The sequence below is a fragment of the Petaurus breviceps genome, unplaced genomic scaffold (assembly GCF_028583685.1).
Source record: "Petaurus breviceps papuanus isolate PSGF00001 unplaced genomic scaffold, PetGlider_PUasm1.0 37, whole genome shotgun sequence".
NCBI lineage: Eukaryota > Metazoa > Chordata > Mammalia > Diprotodontia > Petauridae > Petaurus > Petaurus breviceps.
In genome coordinates, this window is record NW_027186296.1 from 67,188,207 (window position 1) to 67,209,031 (window position 20,825).

General features: G+C 37.6%; 1 protein-coding gene across 1 annotated transcript in view; it reads right to left on the reverse strand.

Moving 5' to 3' along the window:
* Positions 1 to 20,825, reverse strand: part of RASGRF1 (Ras protein specific guanine nucleotide releasing factor 1) — a 220,297-nt gene that overhangs the window by 30,615 nt on the left and 168,857 nt on the right. Inside the window, exons 16-21 of the mRNA XM_069098666.1 lie at positions 19,016 to 19,141; positions 17,066 to 17,236; positions 12,021 to 12,127; positions 11,266 to 11,378; positions 8,155 to 8,215; positions 1,317 to 1,420 (exon numbers count right to left, since the gene is read on the reverse strand). Coding sequence (XP_068954767.1) covers positions 1,317 to 1,420; positions 8,155 to 8,215; positions 11,266 to 11,378; positions 12,021 to 12,127; positions 17,066 to 17,236; positions 19,016 to 19,141 — 682 coding nt within the window. The remainder of the gene's footprint in view (positions 1 to 1,316; positions 1,421 to 8,154; positions 8,216 to 11,265; positions 11,379 to 12,020; positions 12,128 to 17,065; positions 17,237 to 19,015; positions 19,142 to 20,825) is intronic.

The following is a 20,825-nucleotide window of genomic DNA, read 5'->3' on the forward strand; positions in this document are numbered from 1 at the left end:
TTTATTTCAGATTGGTCCACACAAACATTCTGTGCTTTTCCTCTTTCTTCAGACATAACTATCGGTTATGGGAATTAGTGGTTTTATATTGGTCATTAGAATGACCAGGTCAACTCTCTATGGGCAAGAAAAAACATTACAAATGAGAGTTGGATGAACAATGATTTTTCTCTCTATAAAGAGGACAAGTTGATGGGAATTACCATATAATGTGTCTAAAATATGTAATCATTTTCAAAATCTGGAAACTTAAACTAGATAGGGAATAGCTAGGAAAGCCCGTGTTTTTCTATCTACTTCTTTATTTCTGTGAAATCTCTAGAGTGTAGACACATTGTGTCAATAGAGTCACAGGCCACTTATTTGCTAGGAAGATGGTGAGTGGATGGTATAGAGCAGAATTGTCAAATACGTCTGACTCACAGGCTGCTTGTGGCCCAGAGGGCTGCCCAACCCAGATTAAAACATAATTGGGAAAGATTGAACAAAATAAATAAAAATACAACAAAACCTAGATAATATAATATTTTAATAACTTGGTCAATATGCAGTCCATAAGGATTTTTATGTATGGTTTAGTGGCTCCCATTTCTATCTGAGTTTGACATCACTGGTGTAGAGTATGGTGTGGCCAGTCTGTAGATTTTCTGTGGCTCTGGGATTGGAATATGAAGTTTATGCTGTCAACTATGAGGTGTGAGGTCTGTGCCTGACAATAGCTAAGCCTTTTTCAACTTCTCTGAGCTTAGCAACAGTTCTAGCAGTGGAGCTGGGCTCAGAGATTTACAGCCTCAGCTCCTGAGGGAACAGCTGAAAAGTGGAGGTGTTGAGAAAAATGGCAACAAATGCTTGGATCATGGAAAGATGGCTTTGTTCTTTTTCTGGGCTGGCCACTCGCTATTATCTTGGAAAGCCACCTAAAATTATGGGGATGGGAATACCCTCAAATTGTCTCACCCATCACTCAACACCTAAAGTCTAGGAATCTAGAAAAAAAAGTGTAAATGTGAAAAGGTCAAATAATAATTTGGGAAGCAGTAAGTGTGTGTGTGTGTGTGTGTGTGTGTGTGTGTGTCTGTCTGTCTTTGTGTATGTCCATGTGTCTGAACTTTAGGTAAGTTTGGTAGAAAAGTCATAGGTGCTCCCCTCCCCCAATTTCTATATTTAGGCTATAGCATGCACAATTTTTATCACAATGGAATGTCTTTGTACTGCTTTAGAAAATTTATCTTGTATTTCTTTATATACACTGGCAAATTTCCAAAACCAGCATGTGAAAGGGGGAAAATCCCCAAAGGAAAATTACAGTTACTCACTCATATGGAATCTTCTTAAAGACCAGGTGGTCCAGTAAAGTCAGCTGTTCAGCTATTTCCAAAGCAGAGTGGTTTTCAAAGGGTTCTGCTTTCACTCCTTCAGCCTAAATGAAAGGGACAACATGGATTTAATGCAATGACATATAAGGCATTTTGACATGTAAAGCATCTTGTGTTCAGTTCTGGATGCCACTTTTTACAAAAACCATCCATTGATAGCTGGAGAGCATCTTGAGGAAGGCAGTTAGGATGGTTAAGGGCCTGAAATTCATGCCATATGAGGATTTGACTGAAGGAACTAAGAATATTTAGCCTCAAGAAGAGGAGACTTAAGGGAAGAATGACAGCTGTCCTTAAGTATTTGGAGGACTCACACAGAAAAGGGGGCTTGAGTTTGTTCTGCCTACCTCCAGAGGACAGAAGAGGGATGAGTGGAAGTAACAAAAAGGGCAAACATAGACTTTACATCAGGGAAAACTTCCTAACAATTAGAGTAGCTCAAAAGCAGAAGACTCTGCCTCTGGAGGTAGCGAATTTCCCCCCATGGGTAGGTAGTTATACTATAATCTGGCAGAGTCTGGATGGCTTTTCGAAGGGTGTGTTTCAGAAGGGAGTCTTATTGGTTCTGACTGGACTAAATGGTCTGAGGCCCCTTCTAATTCTGAAATTCTATGAATATTATAGCTACGGCAACAAAGGATGAACTTTGCATACAGTGCTGGACTTGGAGTCAGGCAGACCTTGGTTTAAATCCAGCTTCAGAGACTTACCAGCTGTGGGATTGGGCAAGTCACCTTACTGAACCTCATTTTTCTTATCTGTAGAATGGGGATAAAAATACCACTTACCTCACAGGGTTGTTGTGATGATCTAATAAGATAACACATATAAAGGGCTTTGCAAACCTTAAAGTGCTGTATAGATTATATGTAAACAAATAGCTATTATTATTACCTTGAATTCAGCAACAGCCATCTTTCCAACCTTCACTTTTCGTTTTGGGAGTGAGGACATAGGTCAGGTGGAATCACAGGATTTCAGGTACATTACTGTTCATTGATGGGTGAATGGGGAAAGGATTTGGGTGGCTGTTTCCCTAATTTGCCCAGGTTAGAATTTAAGGGGCTGTTCATGGGCCTGAGACCTATGCTAATTGTCATGAGATCTTTGATCTGATTTTCTGCCCTGAGCTGTATCACCTCTCCTTTGGTGAACTGGGGATCTCTCCACTCCTGAAGGCTCATACTGGTGCTAAACTTAGTATGGACACCTGATCAGCTTAGCCCATTAAAGCTTAGAACTCCTAAACTCAAGAGATGCATTAGCTTCATTTCATGACTGCTTCGGATTACAGATATGTGCTACCATGTCTCACTGTTTGAATTCATAACAGGAATTGTATTTTGTGCATTTGTGCTTCCTAGAAGTTGGAATTATAGGAGTGATTTGATTATAAATCTTGTACAGGGAAAGTGCATTTTAAAAGAAAAATAATAGAGGGCAACAATAATATGTCTAACAGTACAATGTATCACCTTGTAAATTGATAAAATAGATAAGGTCCATAAAATGTTGTTAGTTCCTTCAAAATAACAATATGGGATATGTGGTTTTTATTGATTACAAATGTATATGTAAAGGAATATTATATAATATAGTCATTACATATATACATACATATATATATATCCCAACAGCAACAATAGCTAACATTTTGATAGTACCTGCTATGTGTTAAGCCCTGTACTAAGTGCTTTCCAGATATTATTGCATTTGATCTTCACAATAACCTCGGGATGCAGGTGTGATTATTACCTCCATTTTACAGATAAGGAGACTGAGGTATAAAGAGGTTAAATGACTTGCCCAGGGTCACAGAACCAGTAAATGACAGAAGTCACATTTGAACTCAGGTCTTCCTGACTCCAGGCCCAGGGCTCTATCCACTATATCACTTAGCTGCCCCTAGGGTCCATCCACATGCATCATGAAATGTGGGCTATAGACAATCTTCATCTACTCAGTCTTTCCAGAGCAGATTAATAGGCCAAACTCCTTTGAGTGGTTCCATACAAGATATGTTTTAGGTGGCTCTGCAAGGTTCTGAGTTTTGCTGCAATCAGAAAGATGCCATCTGCAGGTATGAACATTTAAAGGGAAACTTCTTTGGCCTGGACTCTGTATTGGATCAGTCAGTGTGAAGAATGAGATCCAGCACAGAGCCTGCAATAAAATCAACATAAAATTTTAAAATATCTCATCCATGAGAAAGTAAGCTTGTTTTAGTCGGTTCCTTTCAGATGTCTAAATAACACAGAAATAGCTTTGGGAATGAAAACTATTTAACCTGTGATTGCAAACTGAGTTGTTATTAACTAAATTGTCTAATATCATTTGCATAATGAAGGGTCCAAGAACTTCATTGTATTCTTATGCATTCCTTCTCAACTAGGCCATCACCCAGTTGTATCAGCAAAACAATTTGAGTAGCATAAAAAGTAACAAATTAGAACTGGAAGAGCCCTTTAGACACTACCAAGTTCAACCCCATTATTTTACAGATGAGAAAACTAGGACTCATGGGGCGGCTAGGTGGCTCAGTGAATAGAGCATCGGTCCTGGAGTCTGGAGGACTTGAGTTCAAATCTGACCTCAGACACTTAGCGCGTGTGCGCGCGCACACACACACAAAACTAGCCAAGTGACCTTGGGCAAGTCACTTAACCCCAACTGCCCTCCAAAAAGAAAAAACAAACAAACAAGAAAACTAGAACTCAGAATGATGAAATGCCTCAATAGTAAGTTCATGGCAGAACCAGGACTAGAACACATCTTCTGACTTCCCAGTCCAGTGCTCATTGCTCTCCCATACAATGTTTATGAAGGAGGGTATTGTTCAGATCCATTGCCCTTTTCCCTACTTGGGGGAAAAACTTGTTTGTCCATAAACTGAATACCTCTCACAGCTATTGATGCTTTCCTCACAGTATTCAGTGTTTGGTTTGCTTTAAGACACAAGTATTGCTGATAATTTTATTTTGTACTCATTCCTTTAATGTCCATGGTATCCACATCATGCCTACTTATTAAAAATGAAAAAATGTAGTCAAACTGCTTTTTGATCTAGATGACAGTAGATAACTAGTGTGATTGTGCTTGTTTCTGCTAAAAAACAGTTCGCTGTCATTGAGTAGTGAGAAAAAATTATTATTTTGCTATTATACTAACAATCAATGATTAAACTAGGACCTCATTCAGGGACCAGCCCCCATAGGTCAGTCAGTAAGTCTGAAGGACATGGCTGATAGAGGAGATTGTCCTAATCCTGGGGTGCATGCTCCTGGATCTTGGGTAGTATCCCATCTAACTAGGAGACCTTATTTCTCTTTAGCATGTAAACAGAATCTAATCTAGATGAACTTCCCTTAGGAAATAAACCCATGGCATTGCACTACACTATTAGAGTTTAGGGTGACCCAGCTCATGAAGGAGAAAACCAACTAGAATGGTCTGGGTGGAGATAGATTCACCGTCCAGATTGCTAGCGGTGTTTGAGTTTCATGATGAAGTCTCGTTCTCAGTAGGAGGAGCTGAAGACTTTTAGCCCACCATCTCATTTAAATGCCCACCAGTCAGGGTTGATTTCTCCTGTCAGGGGCATTCCTTTTAAAAATATATTTAAGTCATTCAGTGTTTCTATTAGGTGTCTTTGGTTACTGAGAGAAACCATTGACCATCAATTTATTGATTATTATCTAGCTTAATAAATTGAGTATTAACTATATATTTTATCAATTATTTATTAATTTAATTATTAATTACCCAGAAACTCTATCTCTTGGGGTTTTCATTCATCACAGTTGACACAGGTATAGATGAGGTTATAGACACAGGTATAGAGAAGCATTCTGCCCCGCCCCCCCCCCCCCGCCCCCATCTCACACCCCAGACTTGTGGTTTTCAGAGGTGGGGACTTGAAATGAATTTGAGTATAAAATCAGTTCTCTATCCACTCCCTATAGACACTGCCTTTCATATTTGTTGTACAGACAAATAATAACAGTCACACAAATGGACAGTGAGTGTTCCCTAGCATGGGATTACTGGTTACAAAAAGGTGCTGTGTCCAAGATATGTGAGACCACATTCTGAAAAGGTCTAATAGTGTTGGAGTCAGACTTCCATTTCTTGTACTTAACAATCCTTGAGTGCCTCCAATGAACATATAAGGTAGTTGTGAGGATGAATACTGTTGACCATGATTATTATTCAGTTCTGTCCAACTCTTCTAAAGGCTGTGTAAAATGCCCTGAAATTAGTGAGTAATGAGATGACTGATGACTGAGTGTAGGGTGTAGGGAGTAACAATTCAAAAGCCAAGTCCAAATTATTGGAAGCTTCCTCTGTCATTACTCAAGCTGCATCTCTGGCTCAACCCCAGAGCTACTGAAGAAGAAATAGCTCATTATATTCCTCACATACTACATTACTAAAACCTACCTCCTCAGACAGGTAACCTGGGAAACTGTCAAAAGACAAAATAGAAGTAATAACACTATTCAAACTATTCAAAACAAAAGAATATTTAAGATTGAGGTGGAAGAAGCCATAAAACAGGAGAGTTGTAGGTGGCCCCTAGGTTTCATAGGATCCTAAGTCGCCTGGAGTAGATAACCAGGTAAGGAAGAGGGGAAGTAGAGATGCAAAGCAAATGCTCTGGTTAGTCATAAAAATTGTGCTGTAGGTTGACTCTCTTTTTCTCTGCTTTTAGGGCACTCAGATGGGAACAAGAGTATGAGGAGGGGATCCCAACCCACAAACCTTATTTGTGGGTGTTCTGATGAAAGGAGGTGATCTTTATAAAGAAGCAAGAATCTTCTCTTCCTTAATTAGGAAGAATTTATGCTACCTTTAAGTAATTCTATTGCATTACAATGGTAATTCCCAATGCATTTATGATAGTCATAAAGAAAGATGATTTTAAGTCTCAGTGAGAGTTAATTTCTGCAAACTAGTGAGGAAAAATAGAATTTAAAAGGTGATCTCAAAACTAGATCCTATCCAAACAGATTGTTTATGGACTAAAATTATGGAACATTTCATGTTACTTTCTTGAGTGAACACTCAAGTTTAGCGATCATTGAAGCATCAAGGAGGAGCATGACCTCTGGCAAACATTCTGTTCTAGAAAATCAACAGGAACAAGAAGCTTTTAAAAAGTTAAAGGATAAAACATTTAGGGTTAAGTCTTCTACTATAAGCATAAGGGTACTTGTTTGTGAAATTGATGGTGATTTCATTTTGGAGTTGAATAGGATAATGTAGAACAAAGTCTCAGATTAAATCCTCATAGAGGAATGTCCAAAAATTGTCTTTGTGGCTATGGGTGGGTGGGTGGGGGTACTTTGCTCCTCTTCCGAAGTCCAGACAAAACAGAATGCTTTGATTTTCTCATCCCTGACCCAGGATATATAGAAGTTTCTTTGCTACAAGAAGAATGATTGGTTTTGGCAAGTCCCAGGGAACAGCAGGGTCCCTAGGTTGCCTAAGGAGGGGAGAAACCAGACTCAGGTAGGGAAAACAGAGATGGGTAAAGATATTTTTACCAATCAGCATTGGGATTGAGTCATGAGTGGCTGCTATACTTTTTAGCTTAGCAGAGGTAGGGAGCCCTAATCTCAAAAAAGGAAAAGAAATAAAAGAGAAAAATAATTAGACAAAACTGATTGGGAACCTAAAAATGATAACCTTGGCTGGTGAAGGGGTGAGTTAGTGCGATATGGTTCATGTATCTGGTTTGTGTTAAAATAGCCCATCTAGTACAACCCAAAATGATTTAGCTTCTCATGGAAACTGTTTAGCACCACACCTTGAAATGTGTACCACTGGGATTGTTCACTTTTGGCAAATAGAGATGAGGAGAGGAAAGATGGAATTGACCAGATACAAGTCCAGCATGACAAATTATGTATCATTATGGTAACTAGCTTTAACAGACTAAAGATAATTTTGTCATCTTGGAAAAAGGAGTTCAATTGTATCCACCTCTTCATGGACCCTACTGATCTATTTTATGTGTCCTATTGGTAAATTCTATTTCTAGGAAAAGGACAACCAGGTGGCATAGTGGGTAGAGCACTGGGCCTGGAGTCAGAAAGACTCATCTTCCTGAGTTCAAATCTGGTCTCAGATATTTACTAGCTGTATGATCCTGGGAAAGTCACTTAATCCTATTTGTCTGAGTTTCCTTATCTGTAAAATGAGCTGAAGAAGGAAATGGCAAACTACTCCAGTACCTTTGCCAAGAAAATCCCAAATGGGGACATGAAGAGTTGGACAGGACTGAACTAGGCTAGATGGTTGCCTAATGATATAATCTGAGGCAGAAGCAGGTAATAGACTATAGGCAGAAACAGTTAAAGAATTTTCTCAAAATAATCTCTCCTACTGAGACCTAAAATCCTACCATTAATAATACATTCCTTTGGGTTAAGCATTACCACTTCCCTATTCCATGTCTAAGGAATAATTACAAGATTTATCAGATTTCCCTTCTTCTTAACAGGCCAGACTGCAACAACATGAGAGCACTAGTCTTCCCAGTAGGAAAGGGTTGTTGAAAGGGGAGGAAGGGAAGGAGAAAGGGAAGGCAGTGATGGTAGGTTTGTGGAAGATAAATTTCCCTATTTTGTAATCCTGCCAAGTCTGGGTCTGTCTGCTAACACTGAGGTCCAACTCCAAAATTATTTTGGGGAACTCAGGTGGAAAAATGAAGAAATAGATGAAGGTGAAGAGAAACTTCTAACTAGAATTAATTTATTATGAAAACAGGATTTACCATCTGTACGATCTCCTCCAGTGTGATCTGGTTGTCTCCTGGGTCTTCCTGTGTCAAAGTCCTAGGGGATGAAAAGGTAAAATTAAACTAGATGATTATGAGGTACTGTTAGAAAAGACATCTGCTCCTAATCAATCAATCATACAAACAATAAATGTTTATCTATTGTTTATTTATAAGCATCTACGGGTGAGCTTAGCATTGTGCTAGGTACAAAAGAAGTCTAAAATGTGTCTTCTGTCCACAATTTATAATCTACATAAGCAGAATAAACAAATATATTTAAAACAGTGAGGTAATATAGTCTTCAATAAAGTGCTAAATTATGGCACAAGTGAATTAGGAAGGGAAATGTCTATGTTTGCTGGAATTTCCATGGAAGAAGTGGGTTTTGAAGGATGGTTAGGATTGGGATAGGCAGAGAAGAATTGGGAGGATATTTCAGACAGAGGGAAAAATCACTATTAAAGGCAACTAGGGGACTGGATTGTGTATATGGAAAAGGGGGGATAAGGTTGGACAGATAAAGATCACATCAAATTCAGGAGAGATTGAAAGTTAGGAAGGAGACTTGGAACTCCATAGAACAGGCAAAAAGGAGTCAATGTGCGATTTTGAGCAGGGTAGTGATGTGATTAGAGTGGTGCTTTAGAAAGACTGGTCAGGTAGCAATGTGCACTATGTTGGAGGAGGAGGGGAGGGAGACTGGAGGTAAGGAAAATAGCTAGGAGATAAGCACAGTATTCAGGTGTAAGATGATGAAAGTTTGGACTAGGGTGGTGACAGTGGAAATGAAGAGGCAGAGAAGCCCCTAAAAGACAATGAGAGAAATAAAGGAGAAGGGGGAAAGGGATAAATATTAAAGTGCCTGTTATGTGCCAGACACTGTTCTAAGCACTTTACAAATATTATTTTATCTGATCTTCAAAACAACCCTGGGAAGTGGGTGTTATTATTATTTTCATTTTATAAATGAGGAAATTGAGGTGCACAAAGGATAAATGACTTACCCAAGGTCACACAGCTAGTAATGATCCGAAACTGGTTTTTATCTTATTTTCCTGTCTACAGGCCCAGAACTCTATCCACTGTGCCATTTAGTATAGTGGTAAGTGATTAGCCAGGGTTATAAAGGTTTCTAGCTTTGAAGAATCAGGTGACTATTGACAGGAATGGAGAACTTGGGAATGGAATTAGAGGGGGAGGGATAATGATGAATTAGGTTTCAAACACATTAAGTTTGAGGTGATTGAACATATAGAAATAGGCTGTAAGCAGTTAGTTGGGAATATATTAGGTCAATATTACCTGTTGGAGATATGTTTGGGAATTATCAGCACAGAGGAGGTAGTTGAAACCATGAAAGAAACAAGTATGCTAATAATAATAGTAGCTCATATCTGCCTTAGTTGTTGAATTACTTACCTCACAGTGATACTGTGAAGTAGGTAGATAAGAACAGAGAGCTGAAGATTAACCTTACAGTTAAACTCATAGTTAGGGATAAAGATGAGGAAAGGTTAGAGTTGGAAGGTTAGGGTTAGAGTTGGAGTCTGAGGCATTTGGGATTAGAGTGGGAGGTGCATTTAGGGTTAGGGTTAGAAATGGATCAGCAAGAGACAAGATGGGTCAGAGAGGTAGGAGAAGAACCAGAATAGTTTGGTGTAGTGGAAGCCAGGATAATTTAAAGGTTTAAGAAGAAGGAGGCATTTAGTATTATAAAATACTGTGAAGAAGTCCTAGAGAATGAGCACTGAAAAATGACAACTGGAGTTGGAGATTAGAAAACTGTTAGTTACTTTGGAAAGAGTAGTTTCAGTAGAGTGTCGGAGGCAGATGTCAGATAAAAGAGAATGAGTAGTAAGGAAATGAAACCTGTTGACAGAGACCAATTAGAGAAGTAGAAGTGGAACTCTCCTCTCCTCCCTTCCTCTTTCTTTGCTTCCCTCCCTCCCTCCCTCCCTCCCTCCCTTCCTCCCTTCCTTCCTTCCTTCCTTCCTTCCTTCCTTCCTTCCTTCCTTCCATCTCTCCTTCCCTCCTTTCCTTCTTCCCTCCCCCCTCAACACTTATGCCTTCTAATCTAATGAATACTGAGGAAATTAAACTATTTCTTTAGCGTCCTGTTTACAATTTGAGCCACAATGGATTCTTTGATAGGTTAAGAAATAGGAATTGGAATGATGTGGATGAAGTTTGTACAGGGAGGCAGGGCCCCATGAGCTACTACTATGTGGAACTGATTCAAGGTTGAATACAGAAGAAAGGAAAGGTTAATGTTCCTATTCTAACTTTAGGAAGAGAAAATGGGCACTCCATTACCATGTTTAATTATGACTTTATTGTTATCTCTTAAAGGTCTGCTCTGACCAGTAGGTTGCAGAAAGATCTTTCTTTAACTTATTTTCTTTCATTGCAATTTTGAAACTTGAACTTGTTATAGTTTAAGTAATCGTTTGTATTTCTTTTAATTATAACTATAAAGGCACCTGGCCAATGATGAAATTAGACTGATATTGCCTGGTAAGTCACTGGGATATTGACTTAAATGACTCAATTTAAACCAATATCTCTTTCTAGAGAAAATCTCCCTCCATTGAAAGGAACAATTGGAGTTGCCCAAAAGTAGAATAGACTGACTTAGGAGGTTCACTAGAGGGCTAAAGGCAAAGGATTGATGACTACTTGATGGGGACCTTATAGAAAGATTCTTGTCCAGGTGTGGATTGGACTAGATAGCCTCTGAAGTCCTTTCCAACCGTGAGATTCTGTGATTATGGGAGGGAACTGATAAATGTAAAGGAATAAAGGAGGGTCATAGTAACCCTTTCAGAGAAGGAGCACAGAGTATATTCTCTCATATAGATATGAAGGTACTATTGGATGGTTACTCACCCAAGTGGAATTCAAATTCTTAAAGGTCCCCCTCCTACCAACTTCAATCCATTTTCAATTTCAATCAATTTCCACACTAGCTGCAACATGTGTAACAACCACAAAAACATTCTCATTTCCAGAACAGGACTTTTCACCTATTTCACCCAAAACCAGAGTCTAGAGTCTTGAACACAAAAGTGCTCTGGGACTTGCTAAAGTGGGTTCATAAAATGTTACCTTATAATATTGGCAGCTGCTTTTCTTTCTTGGGTCAAAAGTTCAGGATCATGAATGACTTCTTCCAGAAAACTAATAACCTTAAATTTTAGTTCGTCGTTGGTTTCAAAATCCTGCCAAGAATATTTAGAATGAAAATTTTAAAAATATTTAAAAAATAGCCTTAATTGGCATAAAATTGTAACATAAAGAAAAGATGGGAATGTTATTTAGTGGTTCTAGCATAGGCAGGAAATGAAGACACCTGGCCTCTCTTTGTAGATCTGTCACTGATGCCAGGATTAGTGGTATAGACATCATCTTCCTATTCCATGTAATAGGTGCTCAGTATAAATAAATTATTAGTTCCTTAGAGATTTTTGGGTGAAAGATGTTCCAGAAATACCAAACAATTATTGCTTTGTACAACACTTGCTTTGTAGTTCTACCCTCTGGAGCTCTGACAAGGAGAAAACTCTTTCTTTACCATTGCTGCAGGTGTGGGGGTAGTAGAGACATGGCTTGTCCTTATTCTTTTTTTTTTTTATAATTGCACTTACTTACTTTTCTTAATTCTCCTTTTTCATAAACAAAATAAAAACATCAAATTCTCTTCTTCCTTTCATACTGATGGTAGTATATTGTTTGATATGATCTGTTGACAAATACTTCAGATAATGTCTGATTACTTGAGTATGATTCTTAATTCTTCCCAACTGTAACCTGACCTCAACATCTCATCAATCATTTTGGCTTCATGGAAGAAAGAAGCTTACCTGAGAATGTTTTGAGACCCAGTGTCGAAGGACATTCAATACTCGGTTGGTTGCAGCTCTCCTTATCACAAATTCTTTATCTCCATTCCTCTGGTCAGGGGGGAAACCTAAAATATTGGTGGGCAATAGAGTGGAGAAAGATTGTTTTAGAAGATTTGTGATGGACAAGATTGGGGGATGAAGGCAGTAACAATATCTAGAAAAACAACTCAGCTCACATCTTGAATCTAACATCATATTCCTGGTTGCTTAGATTTAGATGATGCTTTTAATTGTTTCCTACCACCTCTGCTGGCTTTCTAAGTCTATCCTGTGATTTTACACCAAATAGGTATTTTGAGAGCTCTGAGCAGTTAGAGTAGTCAACATACTCTGGAGTGTCCACTGAATTACCATTTCATATACTTAGGTTCTTGTGTTAGGATAAATGAATTTTCCTAGGTTTTTAATGGTCCTCTAGGAAGGAACTATTCCATTACTTTATTATGGTATTGTGATAACCCCAACCTCTCAAAATGTGTGCCAATGGAATGTAAGCTTTGGCATGTACTATCTAGCTAGAAAAGCCTTGAGTAGAATAGACGATAACAGACTATGTCTGCTCCCATGGGACCATCTGTAGTTAAGTATCAAAGAATCATCACCCACAGGTTGGAAAATAGGTGATGAATTGTCTGGCCATAACAACGCAAAACATAAAAATGTAAAATAGTTCTTAATGCTTTGTAGGGCCCTCTCACTTATGCAGAAAATGAGGCAGAAAGTGCTAAGAATAACAGTTTTTAGATCATTTACAAACGTTATGTAACTGTTGGTTGGTACTCTAACGCCAAAAAAGTGTTAGAACTTTGTGAGAACCTTGTCCAACGACCACTGAAATGGTGTATTCCCAAATATGCTAAACTACATTTTTCTTATAAATGCAACCAGAGGACATAAAGAAATTGCCTTTAAACAGAAGAATAGCTCACAGTTTCTTCTTGGAGAGAGGAACAAAGAAGTTGCTAGAATTGGTTTCATTTTGTTCATCCAAGGGTAACAAGATACACTATTTCATGGAACATCTGTTGCTCTCACCTTGCACTCATGAGGGCAAGGGGACCCATGAAGATAATTATAATTTATGTGCCAGCAGCTGTCACAGAGAGTGAAGAATAGAGAAAATCTACAAAGAACTTGAGAAAATTCTCCAAATCAGGTCAACGAATATATAGATACTTGATGACTTTAGTGAGAAGGCAGGCACAGAAGATGAGAGAAAGTTTATTGGAAAATATGGCTCAGTATTAAGATATGAACGAGGTCAAAAGTGACACATTATTCAGAGTCTGCATGACTCAATGTCATGAATACTCTCTTTGGGAAGAGAGCTAGAAGGTTACTGGACATAGTGATCACTGAACAAAATCAAAGAAGAAAATAAAATTAATTATATCTTAATAGTTAACAATGATAGATGACTGACTTGGGAGTACCTCAGAATCAATTGAATTGGTAATCAAATCATCAGTTTGTCAAAGTAAATACAGAAATTAATATAAAATTAGAAAAATGACTAATGGTGAGACAGTATTGCATTCAAACGTGACAAGTCCAATTTGATCTATTTAAATAAGGGGCTAACTTAGAAAAATAGGAAATGAATAAAAGTAAAGAATTTTCTCTGATAATCATCATTTCTTAGAGTTTAGCTAAAGGAAAACTAGACTAGATCATCCACAGAGCAAGTATAGGTAAAATTGGAAATATAACAAATAGAGGTGAAATGAAGGAAATAATGCTAGTATTGCTATAGTAATCTAGTCTTATCAATGAGAATGGAATGGCCAGATTTGGACTCTTACCACCATTGTACCTGGTATTTTATACCATGAAGCAGAAATAGAAATCAAGAAAATGAGGTGGGGAAAAGTGGATGAACTTATTAAATATATAAAAAAAGGAGCACAATCTGAAGGTGATACTCATGGATCAATTTTCAAGACATCTAAAAGAGCTATTTTAAAATTCACAATTCAACAAATAGTGATTAGGCACTAGTATATATAAAGGATGGTGGAACTACAGAGTCATATATCTACTTCTTCATCTCTATAAAATATTTGTGAAAGTGGTCTATGTACATATCAAAGGTTTCCTTGATGAAAATGTGAGAAAGGAATGAGTAGACTTTGATTTCCTAGATGATAGCACAGTTTATCTTTACAGTCACAAAATTTAATGAGAAGCATGGAGAATACAGAATGCTGCTGGTTTTTTTTGATTACTAAAACAAAACAAAAACAAAGCACCATTTGTAAAACAAAATGCAGCCTTAGAGACTTTTCTCCAACAAGGTGTCTCTCATTAAGATTGTACAAGATTCTTTGATTGATACAACTACAGAGAACTCTATTCCACAGTCCTCTATTAGTATTAAGTAAACATAAAATATAGAGAAAAATATTCTCCAAAGTTACTTACTGCTACAATATAGTTATAAATTATAGACATTTATGACATCCAAAGATGTCCACCACTGCTGTAGAAGATTCCTAATGCATTTTCTAAATGAATAGAAATTCCCTATAAATGCTGAATTTTCTCATATGTTCTTGTTTGTGAGTAACATTGTGCTGGTTCAGGTGCTGAAATATTACTAGTCTCTTTTAATGAAATCCATGACCACTCAAAAGAGACTGACTTAGTAATGCCTACAGGAAAAGTCAAGGAGATGAAGGAGCAGCATGGTGTTTTTCGAGGAACACCATATTTGGAGGTAGAGGATTTGGCTGCAAATCCAACTGTACTTATTACCTGCCCTTCCAGCAATGAGATCGAAGTATTAAATGTAGCAGAGGGTGGAGGTAACTGGGGAAACCAAAAGCATCTTCAGAAAGATCCATATATAACATCTTTCCATACATAGACCAACTTCAGTATGGTCTTTCAGGACAGACAGCTTCTTTCTGCTACTTTATCATTGGAATGTTTTCTAAAATGATAAAATATCTAATAGATAGACAGTGATGTATGCATACATTTTAGTAGGTTAATGCATACAGGGATGGTTTGAGGCATACCTTCTCACTCCCGTGTGATTCTTATCCAAATGTTCCATATTCTCCCAAATGTATTAGAAATGTATTTGAGAGAATATGCTTTGGGTCATTTAATCATTTGTAGCTCTCAGTGCAAAACTTGCCCGAGTTTTCATTTTTTATTATCCCTTGTTCTTGCTACATGACCAACCATCTCCTGGACCATAAACCACATATTCTTCTCCTCTTTCCCCCTAGTTCTATTCATATTGGCCTCCACTTGCACGTCAGGGTTTTATTTCCTATTATGCAATTGAAGCAGAAGGGAGAAATGAAATGACCTGGAGAGAGAAACAATTGAGGCATGGAAATAGTAGAAAAGCAAGTCCACTCTGCAAAACTTAAAGCAAAGATAGTACTTTCACTTTTCTCTTTGTACACATTTTTCTTCTACTGAACTCTTGAGTTCTCCTTTCTTTCACCTTCTTCATACTTAAAGGTAGTATGAAAATTTTCTCCAATGAAACCCTTTGGCTTCCTGCACAATGTCAATCTTTTTCTTGCCACCTCCTCCAAAACCCTAACACTAGTGAGTCCCTTCAAAGAAACACTTGGCCAGTTCACTGGTCACTCAGTTTACTTGGCATGGTGGCAGTTAGGTGGCACAGTAAATAGAATGCCTGGAGTCAGGAAGACCTGAGCTCAAATCTAGCCTCAGACACTCACTAGTTGTGTGACCCTGAGCAAAAGGCACTTAACCCTGTTTGCCTCTGTTTCCTCATCTATAAAATGAGATGGAGAAGGAAATGGCAAACCACTCCAGTATCTTTTCCAAGAAAACCGCAAATGGGGTCACAAAGAGTCAGACATGGCTGAACACAACTAAATAATAAAGAAAACTGATGAATATTTTATAAAGTTTTAATTAGTTGTATCTGAGTCTCTTCCCACTAAAATACTAATCTGATGCCTCACATGCTATGGAGATTCATGCCAGTAGAGAACATGCTCTGATATATCCTTGCTAGCTATCAAAACTTTGAGTTCAGGCCTGTGACATCTGTCATCAGAAGACCAAGAGACCTAAGTTTGGAGAGGGTCACTACAAGAAACTTGACCACCATAGGATGATCTTTTTTTTTTTTTCAGGCATAGCAACTCACAAAGACTGTTTGTCTGTTAAACTATAGAAGAATCACAATCCACAATATATGCTAGTACAGACAGTGACTATTCTGATGAAATCAGTGCTCCTTGTAATACTGAGATAAGTGCTAGTATAGTAGAGAGATGGCCTCCGAATCTAACCCAGCTAACCCAAATCTAACCATGATTGTCACATTGTGGTTTGAACTTGGAAGTGTAAACTGCTTCCTTTACACATGTCTGTCACCCACACAGTGACTTGAGTTGTGGGTTGAGTTGAAATAGCCTTGGGTTTAAGCCGGGCCTTTTGCTTAAAGGCTTCCTATAATTCTTACCTTTTCAGAAAGCTAGTTTTGAGTCAACTCAGTAGACATTTATTAAGCCCCTATTATTCATACAAACCTTAGTGCTAGGGCTCACGAGCTTCTGATTTATGACAATGGTATGAAGGAATTGACCCCCCCCCCACACACCTTTTCAAAAGAAAACTCACAGTTGACAGAAAAAGGCTATGGTCTTCCAAGTTTAAGGATCATATATTAGGCAAACTATTCAATATGCATTCAAACAATATGAATATTGTTTTTGCCTATGAAGGGAAAGGAACTTGCCCTTTCTCGGCCAGCTAATTTTTGTTGAAGACAATGACCTGACAAGGAAAAAGAATCTCAGGCTGTTCTCTAAGTACCCAATGTACTCTTCTCCTTGGCCACCCTTTGATGATGCCCCTTCTTCTTAGAGAGACTCTCTCAGCCTTTGGTGGAACTTGAAGATGATACTAAACCTCTATCAAGGTTCATCATGTGGTTTGGGGATTGTTGGGCAGTTGATCCTGGAGAGATTGATTTACTGAAGAACCCTGAAAATCCTCCTGCATACCTGCACTTGCTAATGACATCCTTCTGTACTTCTCTTTGTTTGGCGTGCCCTCATTGGCTCCAGCAGTCGCTATGGCAAAAGCTGAGGCAGCTGAGAGGGCACTCCGGTTATTGTCCAGTTCTCGACAAGAAGTCATTACAACTCCATTATTATAAGAAAATAGTGAAAATTCTGGGGGTGAGAAAAAACAAAGTAAAACCATTAGTTCACTTAACCTTCAACTCTTTGGTCTCATTTCCACATCTGTAAAATGTTGGATGATACAATCTTTAAGGTCCCTGTCAGTTTTAACATTCTACAATTTGGTCATTCCACTGAAAAGGGTCCAAAGTAGCTGCCTTCCCCTTCAGCTTTAAGAAAACTATGTAAGATCCGGGAACAGCTTCAAAAGTCAATACAGTGTGATATGGTTTCTGATATTCCGGTTATCTGGGTGTTTCTCTTAAGCTTAAAGACTTATGACGGAGAAAGGCATTTTAAATCTTCCTGATACAGTCTTTATAGGGAGTAATATGGTCTTTAAGTGGGAATTTTTAAGGCATAAATTCAGTTGCTACAATAGTAAAATACATACATTCCCTTTTGTTCATGTATTAGAAGAGATGTAAAATGATTGTCTGACATTCTCATGTGATAGAAAGATATTTATTAAGATGTCTTTTAAATCACTTATCTGTCTTTCTCTTCTTTTAGGCTTATTATGTCTCTGAGGTGGATCTGATAGAGACTTATTTGAACGTAGGAAAGGATATAATACTGTTTCTCAATATTTTCTGTGGAGTGATCCACCTTTAAATGTATGGGAGTACCTGGGGGGTACAAAAGTGGTAGAAGCAGGTGGGTGGAAAGACCTGAGCCAGAGAGACTTATTGTAGAATCAGTTCATCATAAACATTTTATGGTGATGTGATTGTTCAATATGGTGTAGTGAAAAGAAGACGGATTTTGAAGTCAGAAGACTGAGTTTTGAACCCTATTTCTGTCAGTTACTTGTTATGTGAACTTATTCAAGTGATAGCCTCTCTTGGCCTCAATTTCTTCACATATAAAGCAAAGGAGTTAAACTAGATAAGATCATCAAGGTCCTTTCTAGTTCTAAATCTGGAATTCTTTGGGAAACTGTAGGCTAACCCTGTCATATTTGAAAATGTAACCCCTTCACTGTTGCACTTGGAAAATAAGCACTTCTAGGCTCTATAAATCAACTCACTCTTTCTGTCTAAAATGCCAGCAACTTTGACATGAATTTTATGTGGTTTATTTATAAAGTTTATTTTACACTATCTTTTTTCCTGTTGGGAATGATTTTATATTTTGGAAATTCATATTGCAACTTGAAACCATTTCTAGTTATTTTCTACCCTGTCCCTTCTAACCTTTGTTCCTTTTCAAAAGTACATGTTGCATAATGACTTTGACCTTCAGGCTACAGACTAGGAACTGTGTACCCAGATTGTGAGAACCCAGTAATGTGACAGGTACATAGCTTGAGGAATCAAGAAACCCAGCCTATTGCAATGTACTCTGGGCATCTTTATGACCCACAAAGTATTGTGATTTTTTTAATGGACTAAAGGACTTCTCAAAGTTCTTTTCAGCTTATGACATTGGTTAATATCATTGGTGATCTCTAACCTTGGGCAAACTTGTTCATTTGCCCAGGATGGATTAGATTTACGATTTTATGCTGATAATATAAAATTAGAAATATTACAGTAGACTGACCAAAATGATGGCAATTGCCTTTATGAATCAAGTATTAAAGCATCAATGATCGTAGGATTATAGATTTGGAGAGTTGAAAGGTGTGAAAGAGGTAAACCAGTTCAACTCCATTTATAAACAACGAATAAATATCTCTAACTTTATTGCTAATAAAATCTCATCATTCATTAATTTAATTGAACCACTTTGAATGTATTTGCATTTTTGACTTGTAATAAATAATACCTGAAGCATTTTTGCTTTTGATTGATTTTGGAGTAGTTGGAGACTTAGTTGGTGAAGTTTCTGTGTCTGCATCGTCACTTTGGTTTGGATCATTATCTGACTCTTCTCTTACTGAGACTTCTGAGCCTAAGAGAAAACAAGAAATGGTTTAATTTTCCTCTTCCATTCCATTCAGAAATGCAAATTCATTTCTGTAGCTTGAAAAGTTGAACAATTGACATTTTCGATGATCATTCAATGAGAATTATTATCCTGTTTTCTATCAGATGAAACTCAGGGCTCCCCTTAAGTGATTCTTATAGTATACAGAACAATTAATAGGTATAATTTTGTGGGTAGTTACTATGATTACTGACTTTTAAGAAACCCCGCACAAATCATCTAATAAATTTGTGGTTCATTCACCATAGGACGTGTCAGAGCCATAATTGGGGGAGTGACTTACTTACTAGAGTATTGAACCAGGATGTGGAATGTAGAGAGGGTACTGAAAGCACATGCAGTCCTTCAGTGGAGTAGAAACAAAAGGGATTAGTACCTAGTTACTAAGAATAATTAAAGTAGAAGGGTAGCACATAGTGAACTGGGTTAAGCTTTCTTCCTGATCAAGCAATGGTCTTCAGCTTGTCCTCATGGATACTACTCAGGATTTGGGACTGCAAAATAGAAGGAATTAAGGATGGTCTAATGCTGCAGTTCCCAAACTCTTCACAACCCAGAGAACTCACAGGGGTGCTGTGAACTATTTAATATTTTCAACCTATTTAAATAATTTAATTTTAAATTTTAAATAATTTATTTAAATAATTTAATGAACCTATTTAATGAACAAGTGTTAGGAATTTCATTTGGTCTGGGGACACAGTGAAAATAATTACTAGGTATAAAGTGCTTAGGAACCAAGGAAGTTTGGGAATCACTGGTCTAGTGAACTAAGATGTATTAGAAGAGGCCTAGAATCATATGGTCTTAGGAGGGGATGTCAGTACCCTGAAGATATGGAGTTGAAACTGTTTTTACCAAGAATTAAAACAAGATTCTTACTTGTCTGACTGATTTATTTAAACGTCTGGTCTAACTAATTTGCAGGCTATTTTTTTCATAGCCGTTATAACAAAGTGTAATTATTTATGCTATTTGTTCAAAAATCTTTTTTTTTTTTCTTTTTGGAGGGGGGAAGTCAGGGCAATTGGGGTTAAGTGACTTGCCCAAGGTCCAAAAGTCTTTAATAGGGACTACTTAATCTAGGCACCCTGATCTGGTGTCACTAATTTTGGGGTTAGTTCCATTAGTGTTATCAGGGTGTGGTTGTTTTGGTTGTTAAGATGACTGAATTGTATTAAACCAGTGATAAATTTAAATCCCTTATTCTCCTGAGTAAAATCTCCTGAGAGCCCTTTTTCCTTTTTAAAATATAAAATCAATAGCTATCTATAAGAAATGAACTCCTCTTGCATGTAGTGTCTGGGCAAAACTTAGACATCTAGATCAAAGGGCCCATTGACTTTTTATTGGTCTGAAAATATTGAAAGCGGCAACTCATAATTCATCTGATTTTAGTCTCATACTTATCTTCACTTTCTGAATTTCTTTTTCTCCTCTTTACTAGTTGCCTCATCTCCCTTCTCCACTCTAACACTTTTATGTTTTGTCTTGCCTCATTAGAATTTAAGCATCTTGAGGCAGGGTCTAGACTTGCTTCCTTGCTTGTTTTTATATTCCAAGAATTTAGCACAGTGCTTGCATGTAGTAAATAATAAATGCTCTCTCTCTCTCTCTCTCTCTCTCTCTCTCTCTCTCTCTCTCTCTC